Source organism: Carassius carassius, chromosome 16 (genome assembly GCF_963082965.1).
Source record: "Carassius carassius chromosome 16, fCarCar2.1, whole genome shotgun sequence".
NCBI classification, from domain to species: domain Eukaryota; kingdom Metazoa; phylum Chordata; class Actinopteri; order Cypriniformes; family Cyprinidae; genus Carassius; species Carassius carassius.
In genome coordinates, this window is record NC_081770.1 from 797,402 (window position 1) to 820,213 (window position 22,812).

The 22,812-nt window shown below is 36.3% G+C and overlaps 2 protein-coding genes across 3 annotated transcripts in view; both read right to left on the bottom strand.

The window, feature by feature from the left end:
* The window catches only part of LOC132159374 (NACHT, LRR and PYD domains-containing protein 3-like), a 229,444-nt gene that overhangs the window by 42,834 nt on the left and 163,798 nt on the right, over window positions 1-22,812 (bottom strand). Inside the window, exon 2 of one of the 2 annotated variants that reach the window (XR_009437835.1) lies at window positions 15,165-15,270. The exons of the other annotated variant lie outside the window; for it this stretch is intronic. The gene's annotated coding sequence lies outside the window, so the exon portion shown is untranslated. Of the gene's footprint in view, window positions 1-15,164; window positions 15,271-22,812 lie in introns of those variants that run through there. 2 annotated transcript variants of the gene reach the window in all.
* LOC132159230 (E3 SUMO-protein ligase KIAA1586-like) lies at window positions 1,264-6,507 on the bottom strand. Its single transcript, XM_059568775.1, has 4 exons — window positions 6,267-6,507; window positions 5,400-5,448; window positions 3,964-4,412; window positions 1,264-1,269 (listed from the first exon to the last, which is right to left on the bottom strand). The coding sequence occupies exons 1-4, from the start codon at window positions 6,288-6,290 to the stop codon at window positions 1,264-1,266; spliced, it is 528 nt and encodes a 175-aa protein (XP_059424758.1). The 5' UTR covers window positions 6,291-6,507.

Below are 22,812 nucleotides of genomic sequence, written 5' to 3' on the forward strand. Positions count from 1 at the left end.
GCTCCGATGACTCTTTACCTAGCCACTTCACGAGGAGGTCTAACTCTTCACTGTAGGCGAGCCCCAAGCCCTGTGTTGCATTGTAGAATGACGACTGCCATGCGCGGAAGTTCTCTGGTGAGTCGTCGAACTCGGTAAGGCCAGTGGTCACTAATTCTCTGCGTGCTAGGAACTTGGCGAAATCTCTCATGGGTGGAGAGTCAGGGCAAACAGGAGGCTGATCATGTCCGTATGGACTGTGTGACGGTTTTGAGGTTGGGGATTGTTCAGCTGCATGTGCGGGCTCATGTGCAAAGGGTCTGAAGTCTCTGAGTGGGGGCTTTACCTCTACAGTTCCATGTGCTGACTGACATGGAGGACTGTTCACTGTGTGCTGCATTTCATAGTGATGCGGTGAGGAAGAAGACTGTACGCTAATACGTGGCTGGCTTTTAACATACTCTTCGGTGCGCTGTCGAATCACTTGTGGCGGAACCACACTTCTTAGACTTTGTACATCTTCATTCCCCATAGCTACAGCTGCTTCTAAGACTTCAGCTTCAACCCGCGCCGCCTCTGCATCCCTTTCATACGCCAATGCCTCCAAATCTGCTTCTAATGTGGCCTTTTGCAGATCTAGCTTAGCTTGTTCCTTTTTCATTTCTACCTGTCGCTTAGCATAAGATACCTTGGTGAGCGCTGCTTCAGCTGCTGCTCTAGCTTTGGCGGCAGCCTCCATGACAGAAGATCTTGAAGAGGACGAGCGTTTTGAGCTGGCTCTCGAGTGAACCGAAGACTTTGAAGACGATGGACGTGGTAGCGGGCTTGCTTCAGGCTTTGTTTCATCTCTAGATTTCGTTTCAGACGCCATGTTGGAGTTCTTGCGTTATCCCTTGCACCCACGCTGGTTGTCTTTTTACTGTACTGTCCCTGTCTGTGTGTGAGCTAGGTGCGTGAACACAGACTCAACAGCAAGCCAAACTCGTTTCCACGAGCCAGGACGCGAGCGCCTTGCTCCTTTATTTTCCAACGTTGCAAGTGAAAATCGAGTAAAACTGTAATAAACAGAATACAAAACATACTTAGGAACCTGCCTAGCAAGTACAAGATATAACTTTCACCATTTACCAACTTTAAACAGTCACGTTAGCTTAATAGAAAATGTACAATAACCAGCACGCTAACAGAGTATGAGTTAGCTAATTAGCAAAAGACGAACGTCAACAACGCAACGTGGCCACTAACATACATTCTCGAGTTGACGCCACATCGCGCTCATTAAGTTTACCTCTACACAAAAACATACAATATACATCATCACTCAAGTTAGACACTTACAGACATTGCCGCCTTACGAGTGTGGGACAAACAAGATTCGGGAGCGAAACATCAGAAATATCCCGACGCTCTCCATCTGTGTAACATTACGGTTCTGGCAAGCTCAAGGACCGGAGGCTCATGGGATCGCCCATACGTAAACAGGAAGGTCATGTCAAAATAAAAGCTCTTTCAAAATAAAGACTCTTCTTACATTACAAAATACCTGTGTCTCTTTTCTTATAATAAACAAAATAATTATCAAGCATGAAATTGAACTTATAGCAAAAAAAAACAATTCACAAACTGAGGACAGAACACTTTTCTATAACCAGTATCACCCATCGACATGAATCATGCATTTTGTTTTGAATTATTTTCCCCTTAAATGTACCTTTTAATATTGCAACACCAGCTGATCGATTACTCCCATATGACATCCATAAATCATCCCCCCATTGGCTCTTCCAAAAATTATAATCTGACAAAGATGCGTGTGTTTCTTGAATATAATAAAAATCACATTTAAATTTCCTGCAAAACAAAAAAACTGCTTTCCTTTTCAGCAAATCTCGAATTCCCCTGACATTTAACGATAAAACTGACAAAGATACCAGTATGCTATATTAACAATTAAAGATTAAGCAAATATGAAACAAAACAAGTTCCTACACCTCAAAAATAGAACTTACAACCCAAATTGACCTTAATAATACTTGAACTAAATCAAAACCTTTCGAAAACTATGCTGTGCAAGTGCAATATATTGTAGATCAGTTAACAAAGATCCATTCTAACCGTAAACTGAAAGAAATATTCTGTTGTAAAAGTCCCAAAATTCCGCCCAGATTGTGACTGCACTTGTAACCGTGTACTAACACGTGCAGAAGTTTTGTCCATATGCAGTTCTTTATCAGGAATTATGCACATATAATCATGTTCAAAATCCTAGGGAGGTATTTCCTTTCCATCAACGAAGGCTCGTACGCCGACGAAGTAAGCCTTCTTCCCTACCTGCCGAGCAGCCTCCACTTTTGGCCACAGCTGTCTGCGTAAGGCTTTGTCCATAGTCGTTAAATCTTCTCCGAACCGTAGCTCCTTGGATCTCAGGTAGGTGCTGGTTTTCGCCGCTTTCCAAAGCATATCTCGCAAGGATCTGGACACAAATTGGAAGATAACGGTTCTCCCTCTCGTGGCGTTTCCTTCAAGTTTTCTTCCAAGCCGGTGTACTATATCTACATCCTGTTGTATTTTGGTGGTTAGCTCTGGAAGAACTGCACAACAGATATCCACCACTTGTGCCTTTACATCTTCACCTGTCTGCTCAGTCAGACCGTACAATCTCAGATTCCATCTTCTCTTGTACCTTTCTACCTCGTTAAGCCTGGAATCGAACTCCGTCATTTTCTTACTATGCGCATCACTGACCTCATGCATCGCCTTCGTGTCCTTTTTCAAAGTTTTCACATCATCTTTGACATCCTTTACTTCATTGAAGAGGAATTCCGTCGTTTTCTTTAAAGCTTCAATGCTCAACGTATTTGCCCTTAAGAGCTCCTCTAATCCGTTAACTCTTTCATTTATGCATCGCATGATGTTTTCTTGAATTTCAGACAGAGACGGTTCATTTTTACTTTTCTTCGGCTCAGGGGTGCTGGGCGTTGAAACCGGTAAAGAAACTGTGATGCCTTGCACTACATATGCATGCTCTGTTTGAGGATCAGCGCTGCAAATTTGCATTTCATCATCTTTGCTCTTCATCTTTGTCAGCGACTTTGTTAAGCTTTTTTTTTACCTTAACGTTACTCTCCCTCTCTCGTTTTTCCGCCATTCAATGCTGCAGTCTCTAGATAATCGTTCAAAAGCAATTTACAGCAACTCTCAGTGTTAATTATCTGGTAAAAACTAAGGTCTTACATTTAGCTGTCAATTTATTAAACAAAAAGAACGATATGAGGTGAAGGAACAAACTTTTCTCCTCAGCATCTCAAAACTACCTCCTCACCGGTCGCCATCTTGCGCGCCCCCTGAGTTTATTTGAATTCGGCGCTCTCTCCTGAGAGCTGGTGACGCGCTCTGACGCACCTGTCAGCTGATGGAGGCGGAACTTACAGCGATCGCATTTTCCTTTGTTTTATTTTTCAACAGTTTTTATATATGTGAGAGTGTGTTTTATGTTGAATGTGAATGTATCTGCATGATTACCATCTGTTTGAGTGCAAATCAGCCCAAATCAGCTCGCTATTACTGTATGATCACGGCTATCAAAGTGAACGTGTCTATATGAATAGAGAGAGTGGATTATTTACTTCGGCACATTTGTGTTATTACCATCTGTATAAGTGGCCATCAGCACATCAGCACTTATTTGCATCGTAATTCATTGTAAATGATGCATTTCTAGCAATCTGAGGATGTTCTGTAATTGGCAAACAAAGTTAAGTCTTTTTTTATTTTCCTTATTATTCTTATTTTTCTTACTCAAATTATTTTTATTGTATTTTTCTAGTGATAAAATAAATCACTTATATGATGTCTAAGTTTCTGTCTAGTGTTTTATAATTGAAAAAAACTATGCAGTGGTATGTTTACTGACTAAATAGTTTGTAGAAGCCTTCAATACTATTGGGATATATATATATATATATAATGTAGGCAGATGTTAACTTGAGAAGCTGCTTCTGAAAGTTGTCTGGCATTCTTTGGGGATTGATGGTGCAGTGTATACAGCTTTGAAATAAATATCTCAAAGTGATTGCAACCTGTGACTGACTTTAGTGCATCACTTACTGATAACTCAAGCCTGTGAGCAAGACAGTGGATACTCTCCAGCAAAGGATAGTCTTTTTTCAGCCTTGTGATAAGACCACTCTGTCTTCCAGTCATCACAGATGCCCCATCGGTTGTAATGCAAATCAGATGAGACTTGAGGTATGCATCATCCAGGTCAGCTTCCAGGAGACTCTTTTTGAGAGCTTTGTAAATGGCATCAGCAGTTGTTCCTTCCTCCAGCTCAATCAAATCCAAAAAAATGTTTTCTGTCTCACCTTCTCCTGTCACATCTCCTCTGAGGTATAGGATGAGGTAGCTTCTCCCAAATGCAGTGCTTTCATCTACTGTAAGACAGATCCAAGAACCAGCACTTTTAATTGTTGAGACAATTTTCTTCCTCATTTTATTGGCAATGTGTGTTATTATATTAATGCAAGAGTGATCAGATTTGTGACAAGAGACGGTTTTTACTCCATTCATTTCTTGTAACTCAACCAATCCATTCATTTTTGAGAAGGCTAACTTCTCCTTTGCAACAAAATGTGCTTTTCTAAATGAGTGCACTGTCTCCAACACAACTTTAGCATTCAAGGTTTCTGTCAAGGTGGGCAACACCTCTTTCTCTTTCTGCTGTTGAATATCTGTTGATGCCTTGTGAGTTAAGCTGTCTCTGTGTTTGTAGATTTTCTTTCTCATGGCCCTGACATCTTTTGCTGTGACCTCTCCAGAAGCCCACTTCTCTGCCACCTGTCCTCCCTTTTGGACTCCAAAAGGCGCTTGGCATATTTGCAGAATGTGCATCCTACGTTATTTCCATTCAAGTATAGCCAAGGGGAGTACTGCTGTGTCCATGCCTCAAGCTGTTGCTTGCTGAAGTGTGTTACCCTGTCTGTACTAGTAAGCAGGGACAAAGCTGTGCTCATGGACTGGGCTGGATGTGAACAGTTTGTTGTGGATGTGCTGACTAATGTTGTCCTGGATTGGAGCTGGTCTGTCTGGTCTGCTCTGATTGGGGCTGGTCTGTCTGTATTGGGGTTTGTCCTGGATTGGGGCAGGTCTGTTAGTTTTTCTTGTAGCATGGGTGATAAATGTAAGTGCTGTGCTGTTTGAGTGTTTTACCGATGAGGCTCCTCTTAGGCTGTATGCTACAAGAAATAAATATTGCATACCAATCTGATGTTTCAAAGAGTTTTCCTTACATAATTTTTTTCTGATTAAGTGTCTTAAGCCTGGGACACACCAAGTCACTTTTAAAGAGCAGAAATTAAAATAAAAATCCAGAAGAATCTTGAAATTAAAATAATAATAATAATAATAATAAACAGGCTTACCCTTCAAAAAAGTCAGTGATGGCTCTTCTCTTCTTTCCCTTGTCCATATCTGAAAATAATGTAAGATGTAAGTTGTAATATTATATTTGTTGTCGTTACTGCGAATATATTTAAGAAAGCACTATATGATAATCATGCTACTTATTAAGGTTATTATTTATGGTGATAAACTTTGAACAGTGCACATGTAGGCATTTTATTTCATTTAACTAATTTATCTTGAATGTAGTTACACAACCCTTTCATATTTTCAAGCGGAAGTTGTCATAGTTCGGAAAACTTCTATAGTGGTGAATGAGAGACTACATTAAATATATGTTTTGTCACAATAGTGTTTCTACAAGAGGGAAAAAATAGAAAGAATTTGATACGATTACGATGCTGATGACCATTAATCATCTCTTGATTCACTATCAATTCACATGAATAGGCCTACTGTACTTCTCTTGGGTTAAATTCAGTATTTGTATTGCATTAATATTCACTTGTGTGCTTATACTAGTATCTTTTTAAAATTTATAATTTGAAACTAAATATTTATTCAAATGCAAAACCTAAAAATAAGTAAGCAGTTATGACCTGCAATACTCTTTTGAGCAACTAGACTACCGTATTTTCCGGACTATACTTTTTTTCATAGTTCGGCTGGTCTTGCCACTTATAGTCAGGTGCGACTTATTTATCAAAATTAATTTGACATGAACCAAGAGAAATGAACTAAGAGAAAGCATTACCTTCTCTACGCTGCTCATTGCTCCTGTAGTCTACACTGAAGACATAGAGCGCCCTCTCGCGGCTGGAGAAGGTAATGTTTTCTCTTGGTTCTTGGTTCTAAATAAATGTGATTTATAGTCCAGTGCGATTTACCGTATATGATTTTTTCCTCATCATGATGTATTTTTGGACTCATAGTCCGAAAAATACGGTACATAGATGTATATTTATTAGAGTGGGTAAACAAATGCCACAAAATGACTTTAATTTGCCTCTTTGCATTGAATTTAAAACCCTTTTCTCCATTTAACCTTAAATACTACACTAATTTTATTAGGCTATACATAATAACAGAAAATAGGATACAATCCATAACAAAAACGGTTGATCTGCATGTTTGTCTTCGGTGTAATAATTAATGCATGTGTGTCTCACGCACAATTTGTGAGAATTAGCAACCCTGCTTTGTCATCTTTGATACAAAAAAAGCCTTCACCTGATTAACATTTTCATCAGTAATAATGTCCTTAATTTAATTAACACTGTTTTTGAGCAGTTATGGCTATAGATTTAAAATTATTTGTTTAATTTAGAATGGATGCAATGCTAGCTTTTTTCTCAGAATTACATTAGATGGCTAATTACAACTAACAATCCGATAGTGAGCTAGCATCATTAGATAAAAAAAACAACAACTATTGACAGACCAAGATTATAATAAAAGTGACTGTCCGATTCTAGGATAAACACTTATTCAGTAGCAGTAAATTAGGTGTACTAAACAATCATAAAACAAAGAAATATTATCTTACCGTCATCGTGAGGTAAAATAATGAGGAAGGATCACTCTGTCAGCCAATCACACAGCGACGTCGCTCCTGCAGTCTGTAAATTCCTTCAGAAAACAGCGTGTGGCGCACTTGAGCGTATTTTCAGACGCACATCTAATTTGAAGGAGCTTTTTATGGGAGCGGCAGCGCAATACTTTGATAAAAAAAGATAGGGCTATGTCAAATATTGTTTCTATTTTAGTTTTAATGAAAAACCAGGTGACCCCCCCCCCCCCCCCCCCAAAGTAATTTTTTTGGGTCTTATGGGGGGTCCCTTGAGCCCCCCCTCAATTCGAACTGGACTTATATCTATCTGCACAGAATCCCCTGAACGCAGAAGTGAAGGTGTCTGTGTGTCTCTGAATGAATCCTTTTGTGGAAGCGATCTTCACACAACAACGAGCAGAAACACGACAACTCAACTCTAAACATTCACAGCATTTTATTATAATAGTGTCCTTATTATAATGTTATGCACTGTAAAACTGAACAGTGAAATTAATCAAAAGAAATAAGTTAATTGCACTCAAATAATAATGAAAGTTCATTGGACTTAATTTAAATAAGTTCTGTAAACTCAAAATTGTTGTAGTAAGGTGAACTTAAAATTATTGCGTTCTCAAGTTCCCAGCATGCTTTGCATCAGAAAACAAGGGAAATAAATGTAGAACTTAAGTATTATTTGGTGTGTTTTTACGCAAGATTAATATAGAGGGACTTAAGTTAGTACTTAAATGTTGTGTTATGTCAGAACTTACAAAGGTTTCTATTATGTTGTTTTTGTAGTGTTACCGTTGTGGTGAAGAGTAGAGCCTGTGGTTAGGTTTAGGATGGACAACAATAGAATATATTTGAGGGTATTTCCCACATTATATGAGTTTAAAAATAGAGAAAATTTTGAGTGAAGTACTCTCTAATTATAAGTTGAAAAATATCAATGTTTATAAGATAACTGAGATAATTTAAGGCAACTGGAAATGTAATTTTTAATGTAATGTAATTTTTAAACCTAAGAGTTCTGTGAACTTATTAGGGTTTACAGTGTATGGTAACAGACACTTAAACAATTTCAACACTTTTTTTGAGTTAAGTGAACTTGTCGGGTTTTACAGTGTGTGTATGACAGTCCCAGTCATAGTTGTCTCGCTATCTGAAAAAAATAATCATACTAATATGCTGATTTGCTGCTCAAGCATCAAAGTTCATTAAGTTCATTTGTTGACAATTTGATGGTTTCATTTAGATTTATTAATAAAACTAAATGGCCATTGCTTAAATTTAATTTAATTTAATTTATATCCAGATGAAATCCTGAATGACACACTACACACTGTGCAGACTGTACTCTAGATACTCACCTGTCTGGTGTATGAATATTATAAGATTATTTTATTAACATCTGAGTCTGAGCTCTCTGTTGTGAGGAAAGCTGACAGCTGACTCATGAAGTCTTTGTCTGTTTAAGTCGAGCATTATCCAGAGAAGTTCTTGACTTCACTGATGATTAGCTGTTGTTCTTACACCCTCACCAGAGAAAACATCTGGACTCAGACAACTAGACTTGAAGATCAACAAGCAGAAAACAGAGATGATAACACTGAACACCTCAAACCCCTCAGCAATTAAAGTACAGGAGCAGACCTCTGTAGAAATGAGGAGTTTGTAGACCTGGGCTTCATCATTAGACATGATGGAGGACAGACAATGACATCAAGAGACGCATCAGCAAGAGCAGAAACAGCTTTATAACACTGAACAATATGTGGAGGTCCAGCACTAGAATGACTCTGTAGCAGAGCTGTGTCCTTTCCACTTTACTCTACAGATCTGAATGTTAGAGAACGACAGAAGCTCTTTACCTAACGATCAACTTTCCACATGATGAACCTCCAGAATCCTGCAGATCTTCTGCTCCAAAACATCTCTGACCAACAACTACTCATGCGGTGCAATTAAGAAAGTATGGAGAGCATCATCATAAGAAGCTGCTGGAGATGGACTGGGCACATCATCCAAGATAACTTCAACCAGAACTCAATTTCTTCTGCACATCAGAGGAAAACACAAGAGAGAAAGACCAAAGAACATCATCCATCAAACAGTGGAAGCAGAACTGAAAACACTGAATCACAGCTGATCATATTACATTATAAATGTACAGGGTCAAGAGACCCTATGGATATGGATCTTGGATATGGATAATGATATTGCTATTTATCTTTTTCACTGTTATATTATTTGTTTGTTTTATTGCAGCACTTGTTTGTTGAGAGATTAAGTTATGAATCTGATTTTGACAATGATGAAGAGAACATGTTGATACATCAAGCGCAGGTGAACCAGATGAAGATGACGATGAAGAAGAGGAAGACTACTAGACACAGACAGAACAGAGACAGAGGAAGGACATCCGTCATGGGTCACAGACATTGATGTGGAACTGGATTTACCCAAAAAGAAGAAGAAAAGGTCTGAGGAGTAAAGCACTCTTCAGATGCTGCCTGCATTGCCCAAAAATATGATAAAATAGTATACTTTATAATACTATCCTTACCCTCCCTGAATAATTACAGGGTTAAAGGTGTAAGACAAAAGACACACCGAGTAACAACATGTCAAAGAATGACATTTTTCTCTGAACAAATATAGACTTTATCTTTATCTGCTTCATTTGGAGAGATCAGACGTGTGATACATATCTTTTAATGTTTCATACTGTAATCCTTTTAAATAGATTTTAAATATTAGAAATATTTTACTGAATTTTATAGAGAATTTATGACTTGTATTTAAACAACTCTCAATTTAAAGTATAAGGAATATTAGAATATGTTTTAAAAGAAAATGATTTTATACGTAACACTTAATACGGGTGAACGAGTTACTGATGTAGACAGGTGTTCAGTCCCAGTCAGCTGTGGGGTCATATATATATATATATATATATATATCTCCTAATGGAAATACAGTCAGCAGACACTATAATTTGTTGATTCAATTTATCAACTGAAGATAAAGTTAATAGACATTTCACAGTTATGAGTTACTCCAATTAGTTTCATGGATATCATATTTTCCTAACAACAACAACAAATCATATATATATATATGTCTTCTTTTGGAAAAGTCGTTCATCTGAATGAAGTAAAACTGATGACATATTTATGATTAGACTGCAGTTTAATGAAACACTTAGAAATGATGACATTTCATTCCCAAATAAAAATGAAAAGGATTTTCAGAAAATAAATGCACAAACAGACTCTTTCACAATTACACAAAGAGCATTTGTAATCCATATCCAGCTGAAAACACTAATGTGTCTTTCACAAGATATTATATTTTAAATGACTCTAGTTTGAATTGTTATACAGTAATGACTAACAACTTTACAACAATCTTCCCCACAAATGAGAAACATATTTACCATAAAACACTGAAGCAGAAGAAATATTAACAAAGAGAGATCAAACTGAATGATTCCTGCTCGTTTCATTAATTAAAACAAATTGATCTAGAAACAGATATTTGGAGACCTTACAGTCTTACACCAAGAAAGTATTTTAACAGAGACAGAGTTCATGATGATATAATATTCTCCAGCTTTACATTAAACACAATGATCATCTGCTTGAATACTAAAGCAACATTAATCATTCAATATCATGTTTCTAACACACATGCTGCATTATTTGATTGTAAAGTCTGAGTCTCTTCACCTGTATGGATCACATTTACACATTTATCACACATTTATTTCTCCTCATAGACACAGTAGTGAAGCTCTTCTGTGGATCTTCAGCTGATGTTTACTGCTCCTCTCAAGATCACTTCACTTTATGAGACACAACATTCATCAGCTTTTGGTGATTGAAATCTATCTATAATATCTATGAAATAAATCTTAACAATGGATCTTCATCAACACTGTAAGGTGGAACAGAAGAGAGAGAGAAATCAGTGTTCAGAACAAATTGCAAATCAGTTTGTCTCTAGTTGAAACATGTTTGTATTAATTCCATTCATATGTTTGTCTGTTTGAGAAACACACACTAACGAGTGTACAACAAATATAATAAATGACAAGGAACAAACACAAATGTGATTTAGTCTTAAAACACAAATCTTTCAGTTAAATGTGTCACTAGTTAAAGCTGTTTGTCTCTAGTTGAAACATGTTTGTGTTGGTCTCAGTAAATAAGTGAAATGATTGCACAGCTCGCTGGAATACTGGATTCTGATTGGTCAGTCGTGACATTCGGAGGTGTGTTATTCATTAGGTGTGTGTCATTAGCAGCAGAATAACACACAGTCATACGGTATTTGAGTCGGCCGTTTCCTTGACTTCTCTCGTATCACAGCACCGCGCTCTCACTCGTTTCATTCAAACACAACTGCTATTAGCTTGTGCCTCAGTTACTGACTGGATTTACCCTCAAACCAAACCACAGGAGATTCCTGTTAATAGTAGACTTGAGGAGACATTGTTCAAAGTGTGTCTTGTTGTTCAAGTTGTTGCTAACTGAGCAGAAGTGTTTAGCTGAATCTAAATTGTGTCTAATTCTTCACTTGTGTGTCAAGAAAGCATATAATAAGTGTGATAATGCAGATGCAGCCGGATGTTATCACAGAATAAGTCTCTTCAGGAGGACACAAGTCCTGATCACCCTGTCGGGTTTATTCTGTGATAACAAGCGGCTGGAGGTACATTATCTCTTACAGAAAGTAAGTGTAAAGTAATGTGACGTGTTGCTTGTCAAAGTAAAAACACACAAGAGACAGAGACATTGATCATGTGATGCTGGACGACTGTGAGCTGAAGCTGAATCTGCTCTGATTTTACCAGCGTTTTCCTACAATCTGAACAAATCTATTTCAAACTCTAATGATTCACTATTACTGATCTCATTAATAAAGCAGCTGTTGCTGTAGAAAGCTGTGACAGTCTGCTTTTCTTCTCTTTCCTCCTTTGTGTTCAACATTTTTATCAACTTTACATTTCATTCTGACACAAACCCTTTGAAATAAAGCTTGATGATCATTTGATCAACTCTTTTCACTAATATCTGAAAGTATATATTTGTTCACATATCAGAGGTAAATGAATCTCTTTAATATCACAAAGTGAAGTTTACTCACATCAGTTCACAGTTTGAGTCTCGTAGCACATCAATGAGCTTCTGCTTTGAGTCTCCAATATTATTCTCTCTCAGATCAAGCTCTTTTAGAAACTGCAGAGCTTTTGTGTTTGTCAAAGACTGAGTTAAAGAAGAAACATCTGTAATGCCACAGTTATAAAGACTAGAAAGAGACAAACAGAGGAAGAGAGATCATCTTACAAACAAATCATTAAGATGAAGAATCTTTCACAAATATAATGTGAACACATTCATCATGAGATATTGAGTATAAAGTGTTTTGTTGAACTCTTATGTGCTGTTCGTTTGGGGACGACACTCGTGCTGTTTGGGCTCTCCAGAGAACACAGGGACCAAAGGACATTTTGTTACAAAAAAAAGGTCTGAAATGTAATTTTACTCAGTTTATTAATGTTTTAACTACACATTCATGTAGTTTAAGTATTTATGTTATTTTTTTATATATTTAGAAAAATACATTAAAAGTGCTGAGTGTCACCTCTTCAGACATTTTTGACAAATTATGTAACAAACAATATCAACATTTTTATAGTCTCCATTAATATCTATGGGTGTTTGTTTGTGTGTGTGTGTGTGTGTGTGTGTACTATGAACGTGTGGAAGGGTTGCCACTTCATTTTTGTGTATATTGTGGTCTGAATTGTGGTGGATTTATTGAATTTATTTGATAAATTAAGAAGAAAAAGTATTGATTTGATCATTTCCTCATTCATTTCAATGTGGGTCTCCAGAGAGAGACTTTTTTCACACTAACACACAACCAGATCTCAATCCAGTTTAATTTTCTATTTGTAGATCTACCAAGTGTTGACAACCGTACAAAGTCTCATGTCATTTAGATAAAGGAAACATTTCTTTTATTTCAGCAAACATCATTTGGGGTCTGAAAAGATCTTGAACAGCACATAAGAGTTAAACAAAGTGATTTTCATCATTTTGATTCTTGTCTGTGAATGTTACTGACCTCAATCTCTCCAGTTTACAGCGTGAATCCTTCAGTACGTCACATAAGTGATTCACTCCTGTGTTTTTTATTTGATTCCAGCTCAGGTTCAGTTCTCTCAGGTGTGATGGGTTTGATTTCAGAGCTGAAGTCAGGATGAGACACTGTTTCTCTGTAATACTGCATTCACACAGACTGAAGACAGAAAGAGAAAACACAATGAATCAGACACGTTATGTTCATGTGTGAGTAATTCATCATGTGTTAACACCATACAGTGCAATAAATAAAAAAATATAAATAAAAAACTGCCAAAACCTTACACTCACATTACATTTAGTCATTTAGCAGACACTTTTATTCAAAGCAACTCACAAATGAAGACAATTGAAGCAATCAGACCAACGAGAGAGTAATGATACACAAGTGCTATAACAAGTCTCAGTTAGCTTAACAGTACATGTAGCAATACTTTTTTTAAAATTATTATTATGTAATAAGAAATGTGCTATAAATGAGTTCAGAGTGTGTGTTTGTGGACCGACATGACTGACAGCTGTTAAAGCACAATTACTATTTTAGATCCACAAACTGTACTGTATAAGATTTCTATTCAAACTGAAAGAATAAATCTAGGCTTCCTGTTAACGTTTTCAAAGCACAATGCAGAACTGAGACATTTCATTCACTGACGCTCTTTAGACTAAACCCAGAAGCACACAGACTTACGAGCAACCCGCCAAAATAAAAGCTTGCTGAGTTTAAGTTTGAAGATGAAAAATTAAAGAAATTCAAATTCAAATTAAAATAATAATAATAATAATAATAATAGCACTTTATTTTTAAGTTTACTATAAAATAATTGTATTTGTATTTAATACTCCCTTTTTATTTTAAAATAAAATAGAATTATCACACTTTATTATTTAGTTCATTATTTTATTTAAATAAGCACTTAATAAAATGCAATAATATCATTACTATTATTAATGTATGTTTTGTTGTTATATTTGATGGGTCACCAGCTTCTCAGAAGAGAACCAGGCTGAAAAACTGATGTGCTCTTCTGAATGTAGGGCTGCTCAATAAATCACATGCAGGGCGTAAACTGGGCGTAAAAGCTAGAATTGCACTTGTGAGGAAGTGTATCCACAGAGGAAAGTCTTACTACTATTAGTGCAGCAGGAGACAGCGCTCGAGTCTGTTGTAGACATTACTATCCTCAGTGTTGCCAAGTCTGCAGTTTTCTAATCGATCTGAAACTTTATCAATGTTGCCGTGGGTTGAAACGACCCCAGTGTCGTGTATTTTAGCGCCGGAACGCTATTTTTACCAAGGGACCCCCTCGAAATGTGGTTAATTTGGGCTAGTTTTGAGAAGCAATTAGGTGGATTTTGTTTTGAAAACCTGGCAACCCTTTCTGTCAAGCAGGTAACATTATTATCACTAGTGGACTCATCGAAAAATGTGTGTGTGTGAGATATGTACAAGAAGAAAGCAGGCCCTGGACTAAAGCACTGTGAGGTGAGGGAGAAGAGACTCAAAATATTAATAAGCTTAAAACACATTTTTGTCCATTTGAGTTTGTTATTTTAATACTTATACTATTATTTAAAGTGATTGATTTCAGATGGAGCAGCATTTAATACACAGAACCGTAGTTCACTGTCAAGCTATTAAATATCACGTTCATAATCACAGATGAATCTCCTTCAGTTATGGTTAATCAGTGCAATGGATCATGGGAAATGTAGTCCGGGGGACACATAACAGTCTGTGTAGTGTGAGTCAATATAATAGGAGCGGGACCTCTGGTGAAGAGCGGACGGAAGACCACGGACAGGATTCATGACAGTTGTGAGGAGAAGGAAAGTTATTCAGATCAAAGATCAGGATTAGAAATACATTATGTGCTCAGATAAATCATTTCAGCACTGCAATACTCCATAAAAATAATAACTGTCAACTTTAATTTCATGGTGACTTTCTGAAAGTAAACAGTAATCTTTAATCTGACTGTAACTGCTGTAGAGTATAATGATACTAACTGTAGTCTCTCCAGCTTGAATTGTGTGTTCATCAGTAGATCACTGAGGTGTTTCACTCCAGAGTCTCCTAGTAGTTTATTCCAGCTCAGGTTCAGTTCTCTCAGGTGTGATGGGTTTGATTTCAGAGCTGAAGTCAGGATGAGACACTGTTTCTCTGTAATACTGCAATCACACAGACTGAAGACAGAAAGAGAAAACACAATGAATCAGACACGTTATGTTCATGAAGTCACATCAGAACAACCTTCATCTGTCAAACCACAGCATCTTAATCTACATTGAGAGAAAGAGAGAAGATAAAATATTTAATAAAGTCACAATGTCTTGATAAAACAAAAAACAGATGAAGAGAGTCTGAATATCTTTGGATAATTTTCCACAATTTGTCTTCAAAACAGAAAAACAAATAAGTTGTTCATTTAATCAAATAATTGACACTTCTCGTGATTTATGTACAATTTGTGCTGATTCTTGATAGAAATACAATGAAGTGTTAATTCCTAACAACCCTGTGTGAAAGGTGTTAAAATCTTTCATATCTTTTTATTTCTGTCATATAATTCTTATTTCATCTTTTGTCTAAAACGGAGCATATTGTCTAAAATAAAAGTCCTGACTGCTGTGTATTTGTGTTTAAACTGATTCTGGTCTGAACATCACTACAACGTAAATGCATTCGCTCTGCTCTGTCCAGTGACTTGATCAGCTTTGCTACACAGATTCAACTTTGCACATCTAAATAAAACTGTAGGTTTGTCTGTGTGTGTAGATGTGAAGTACAGTAATATTTCTCTGAAACAGGTCAGACTGAAGAAGCAATGCCTGCACAGAATAAAGCCCAGTCTGGACCGGTTCTGTTCAGTTGTGTTACACATTCATTAATCTGGTGTTTGATGACAGAGAGATGATATGAAGCATCAATAAACACTATGAATATGTTCTGATACAGCAGCACAGAACTATTCTGTTGTGTCCCATTAATAAACACAATGAAAACAGTTCTGTCTCACTGGATGAAAGAGAAATGGTTGTGTATTTTTGCTATTATTAATTGAAATGATTGGATATTGGGTTGTGTTTTTGACCTGCTGTATTAGCAGAATTTTCAAAAGTTCGATCACACAACAACTTACTTTACAAGTCTCTCTTACACAAACATGTTTAGTAAAGAATATAGACAGATGAACTATACAAAAATATATGAACATATAAAAATCTACAAATACATATGGTGAAGGCGCAGTGGATAAGACACATGCCTTTGGAGTGAGAGACCCGGGTTCGAATCCACTGTGAGACACCAATGTGTCCCTGAGCAAGACACTTAACCCCTAGTTGCTCCAGAGGCGTGCGACCTCTGACATATATAGCAATTGTAAGTCACTTTGGATAAAAGCATCAGCTAAATGAAACCCCACACTACTTTTTCTGAGATTGTATCAGAGGTGTTTGTGTTGCACATCATAGAAGACAATGTTAGCATTCATTCATTTGAATTGTTGAACAATTCTAGTTCATTTTGAGATTTGTGCAATATTTTTGTGTTCCAGGTTTAAAATCTACTAAAATCAGTGTTGATGAGTTTGTGACGTGGTAAAGGACTAATACTTCGATGACGTGTCAGTGTCTCATAATAATTCAGACCTGTAGCACCGAGCCCAGAATCACTCTGTGTTTCCACCGTCGGGTCAGAAACTCCTCAGCGCTTCATTAAAACACCCTTTACACGCCTCTCTGGAACATCGGCACACAACTCCATCATGTCACCAACAAAGAAGTTATCAGAAAACTAATAATAGATAAGTCACTGAAACCAGCGCGATCACAAAACAAACATGATAAAAGCAGACGTTTGTTTGCATGCTTTGTTAAAGATTTACATGGAGCGTAGACGAGTTAGGACCGATAAAACATGTTACTATACACTACACTAAATAATACACTATTGTGATCGTCTGAATGAGAAGCTGACTCTGATTTCTTCAAGCGGTCTTACCATGTTTACTATGGTAATGTTAATGGCTAGTGTGCATAGTCTTTATCTCTTATAAATATTTCAGCCTTGTACGGTGATCATAATCCACATCAGATCTCAAACAGAAGTTATTTCAAACACTCGCTGCTGTCTGAAAGTGACTTCTGAGCTGTTATTATTAATGTCTTTAACTTTATGAAATGATCCTCGGCACTGATGCTCTCCAGACGCAGAGAAACTCCAGCTTCATTCATAACCTCCTCTAACCTAAACTCAGAGACCCAGTCGGCCAAAAAACCCTGGCCGTTGTCCCAGAGGAAGACCCAGAAGTGACAGTGGAAACCAGACTGCCTTTATGAAATTACATTTAAATATAGAAACATGCATACACATACACACATATAATTATTTTTTATTAGTCTTCAATCCTCAGTTTGTAGTCAGTAAACATGAACACATTCAGCAGTCACAGCAGAAGTTAGAGACAGAATTTAATTGAAAGTCTATTCAAAAGTTGTATGAATCTATTCTAAGCTGTATTAAAGGCAAACGATGGTAAACACATTAATAAAATACTGGATATTTCTAATGTGTTCACATTATTTTCTCCAACCACTGTGCACTTAAAGGGATAGTTCACCCAAAAATGAAAATTACCCCATGATTTGCTTACCCTCAAGACATCCTAGATGTATATGAATTTCTTCTTTCAGACAAATATAATCAGAGTTATATTAAAAATGTCCTGGCTCTTCCAAGCTTTATAACGTGGGGTCAGACTCAAATGAGAATTAAAATAGACGACTGTAACATTACTAGTCATGTAACATGTGAAATGATGTAAGATACTCACTGCAGTGTGTTGAGTGTACAGTGTTTATCCTGCAGTAGAGCAGAGATCTGATTCACTCCTGTGTCTCCTAGTTTACGTCCACTCAGATTCAGCTCTCTCAGGAGTAACGGGTTTTTACCCACAATTCCAGTCACATACTGACAGCCTTCATCTGCAGCAGGACCCAAAAACCTGAAGAAGAGAAGATGAAGCTGGAATCAATTCAATGTGCAAGATAAAAGTACATTTAAAATAAACTCAGGGGCAAAAGCTCACTAGATCATGATTCTCAAGCATCTGAAGATCTTTCTGGCTTTTAAGCAGGAGATGAGGAAAGTTATAAGAGATAACTAGCTTGTGACAGCTAAGCATTCATAGAGATATATTAAGTTGATCTTTTGATGCCGGCTCTTCCTATTATTATGGAGCAGAATTCACCAAACACTGGATTGCTGATCCACTAACAGGAACATGATCTGGGTTCAGACCATCTCTGGATAGTTTTAGTTAACTGATGTCTGTGTTGATGCTACAGTAATTCTGCTCATTATGAGAGGAACTGCAGGTTCAGACATTTGTGCGTGTATGCGCATGTACAATTATCACTGATCCTCTCCTGACACACATCATATCTTTGTGGCCTGTGATAGATCTGCTGTAGTAGATGTACAGCACTGATCTATATATGACTGGATCACTCATCACATTCTAAACTGCCAAAAGGCAGTGAAGCCACAGAAGTGTTTGATCAGCCGTCTTACTATTCCCTACCAGCAGAGAGCACCATTGAGTCACATGCAAACCGCTGACCTAAAATCACCCGATTTGAAGCAAATCAGTCAAACGGGATTATTTTTTATGTTGTGTGTATGTAAATTTATTTTTAATTCATGTTATCTGCGGTGTTTATGGTCTTTTTGGGCAGGATAAGTATATATTTAAACTGTTTAGGTGTGTGTGTGCTGCGCACTGACAACACAGGTAACTGATCCAACACAAAATACAGCCTATTTCTTTATGTACGTAATTATGCAGGAATTATTAAATATGAACCTATTATAATCAGAAATTGATTTGAATATACAATGAATAATACAATAGCTTCTGTTAAAATTGCTCTATACTGAAATGAAAAACTTAATTAACCATCTTGAAATAAAGCTTCATGTCTGTAATCAGTTATTTCTCTGAATAAATTATGATGTGTATATTTTTAATGTCCTGACTGAGCAACATCTATTTCAGACTCTGCAAGATCACGCATATGTTTACTAGCATTATCTACTGTTTCCATGTAAAATGTTGAATGCTAAATTAATAATTTAACCACCATTTAAATCATTACCTGCTTCAAAATTAATGCTGTTAACGAAAGCCGTGTTGAAACATTTGCAGTTAGCAGCTACTGTATGAATAAAAACAGTATAACATAATTATATAAACAATGAATAACTGTTCAAGGCGAAAAAAGGTATACGTGTATATGAAGCCTAAATCTTTCTTCAGATTTCAGAATGAGCACTTTGTCATTTGTTATACGTTGAGGTCGTGTCTGTCTGGTATTTATCATGTTCATGATGTTCGCTAATGTAATTTAAAAAGGCTGACTTATCTGATGTTTTCTCGTTAAAATCATACAATTTCCTATTAATTCAATAGAATATTTACACACACTAGGGATTACTAATATGGCGGCGCAGTGGCTTCACTTTCATGACGTCATGAGCAATCCAGTTCTCTATTCTAGATCAGTGATCGACATTGTTGTGAATCTGAGCTTGATGGAGATTAATGTACAGTGCATTCAGTAACTTTTAAACAATCAGGTTAATAAATCACACTGAATACGTTTTTCATTAGAAATGTCCACAATAACACAATCATAAATGTTAACTATCGAAGCTCATCCAGCACATCTAGTGACCCAAAATGTCTGATTAACCTGTAACTTTTAACACAACTAAACTGTGCTGACATTTATCATCAAAACAACAGCAGCTGCAGCATCTGATCTTTCATGTTTGACCATTTTGAACATTTTTCATGCAACAAATTGTATACTTAATTAGTGAAATATAATAAAATTTATACATAATATAAGTAATTTACATGTGTATAACTTATTTAACATTATTTCATTGCGTCTCACCTCAGTGTGTTGAGTTGACAGTTTGGATCCTGTAGTAAATCACTGAGCAGCTTCACTCCTGATTCTCCAGGATCATTTCCTGTGAGATCCAGCTCTATCAGGTGTGAAGGGTTTGATCTCAGAGCTGAAGACAGAGCTTTATAACCTTCTTCAGTGATACTGCAGTCTGAAAGTCTATTAGAAAATATGTTATTCTTCATTATAACAAAGATTGTCACACAAGTACATGTTCTAGAATGAAGAAAATAAAAAGATGCACTACAGGATTTTTGGCCTGAATTTTTGGCCTGAATGAATTTGGCCATTATATATAATGTTAGGTAAAAAAAAATGTTAGCCTGAATGCACTGTAAGTCGCTTTGGATAAAAGCATCTGCTAAATGCATGAATTTATTTAAATGTAATTATTTATATATAGTAGAGAGAGATAATGTAGAGTTGTAGAGAATGTAGAGAATGTGGAATGTAGAGTTCATGCTGCAAATTTCACTGAGTTGAAGCAGTTCTGTCCTCAATTATGTGGCAAATGATCTAGGTTGATGTTAACAGATGGATCTTCTAACCAAACACTACAGATTGTCACAAAACTTACCTGAGTATCTCTAATTTGCAATTAATATTTTTCAATCCAGTGCAGAGCATTTTAACTCCATAATCCTTCAGATTATTATTGTTCATGTTCAGCTCTTTCAGACTGGTATCTGATCCAAGAACTGAAGCCAGAGCTCGACAGCTTTTGTCTGTTAAACCACAATCATTTAGCCTACAAGAGAAATAAATCAAATCACAGAGTTAGATACATGTAATACAATTGTAAATATATATATATATATATATATATATATATATATATATATATATATACCAATTATTTTTAGATGAACAGTAAATACACTGCATATATATTACGATTGCATTGATTCAAATTTCCTACTTAATAAAATATGTAAATGAATAACAGGATTATATCATTAATGGCAATGAGTTATACATTTCAAAGTGCTGCTCTATTTTCTGGATGACTGTCTTGAGGTGTAGAATCTGGAGGTTAATCATTTATGCATTGAGGATATGCAGGAGTACATCTTTTTTATAGCAGAAGTTGTAGAAGTTGAACTGCATATTGGAGTAGAAATAACTATGGAACAATGTGTTTTATAATAACACGATGTGCTTCTTCTGTAGCTAACTAAACAGGGTCAGGGTTCTCAAAAGCTTTGTAAGCCTAAGAAGTTTGTAAAAATGATCGTACGACTGATCTTAATATCACTGTCTGTTTCCCAAAAGCATCGTAACTTAAGTAGCACTTGAAAATAATCGTAGATCTACGAGTGCTCTGGAGTAATCGTTAAGCCCTAAGTGCATCGTAAGAAGACAGATTTAATCAGTCACCTGCAGGACAATCGGCAGATTAAACCTTTAACTTGATTCAAGTGCAATGTGATTATAATATAAGGATTTTATTGTACACCTTATAACTCGTCTTTATTTTTTTTATTAAATTTATAATAAATGAAATAATTAAAAAGGGCTGAAAAAATAGAAATACACATTTAAAGTAAATGACTGAAAAAAAATAAAAGATGTAGGAAATGCTTCAAAGACTGGGGAAAAATATGTCAATGACTTGCTGAAGTGCACGAAAACTAGCTGTGTATTGGACCCGGAAATAACGTCTCTCTCTCTCTCTCTCTCTACTGTATATGAAAAACTACATTTAAATAAATGTATGCATTTAACAGACGCTTTTGTCATGATCCGGTCACTGCACATCTGTTTATTCACCACAGACTTTCACACGACACAGTACACCCTGGACTACATTTCCCATAAACCCCTGCCTAGGAACTCATTATTGAACCACACCTGTTTCCTATCAGTGAAACATCACTCACATTGCGAAGTCTTGTTTAGTTCTGTCAGGCATTTCTGAGCGTTTTCCTAGTTTTTGTTCCTTCCTTGTTTGACTTCGGATTATGTATACCAACTGATTCTCTGCCACCTGCCCCGACCTTTGTCTGGTATTGTTACTGATTTCTGGATATCCCTGGACACTCTTGATGCTGTTTCTGATTTCTGCCTGTCTGACCACTCTATAAATTAATACTGCAATTTAGGGCTGCAACTAACGATTATTTTGATAATTAATCTGTCGATTCTTTTTACGATTAATCGGTTTATGTACCTCTATTTTAGTTTTGCCCATTTTTTCCCCAAGTAACTTATTAATAAAGGGCCTTTATCATTCAACAGACTTTTCAGAGATTTTAACAATTTTGCATTGTCATATCCTAAACCTGTGTTTTATTATGTGCTAGTAATCCTTTGTCGAACTCTTCTGCAATCAAAACACTGACCCATACGTACTCTAGCAAATTTCACAAGGAGATTTCAAATAAAGTTTTCACCATGGCCGTCCTTAGGGCTCCTAAAGTAGTTTAACATCCCGAAACAAAGCTTATTAAGGAATCTTTCAGAACATATTTTCACTAAGAATAAGAATAAAACAGAATAAAATTGTAGTACATTGCATTTTATACCTGGGAAACAGCTTCATAGCTTATGCTGTGAAATTGTAAACAATCATTCGAATAAAGTGCCAATGGCATGAAACCTGAATGGAACTCACATTTTAAAGTAAAATCCATCAGAAAAAAAAAGTATTGAAAAAATATGAAAAAAATTGGACAGACAAAAAACTTGCTGTGTGAAAAAGATCAGTGCATTTCAAATACATTTAAACATTTACCTCTCTCATTCAGT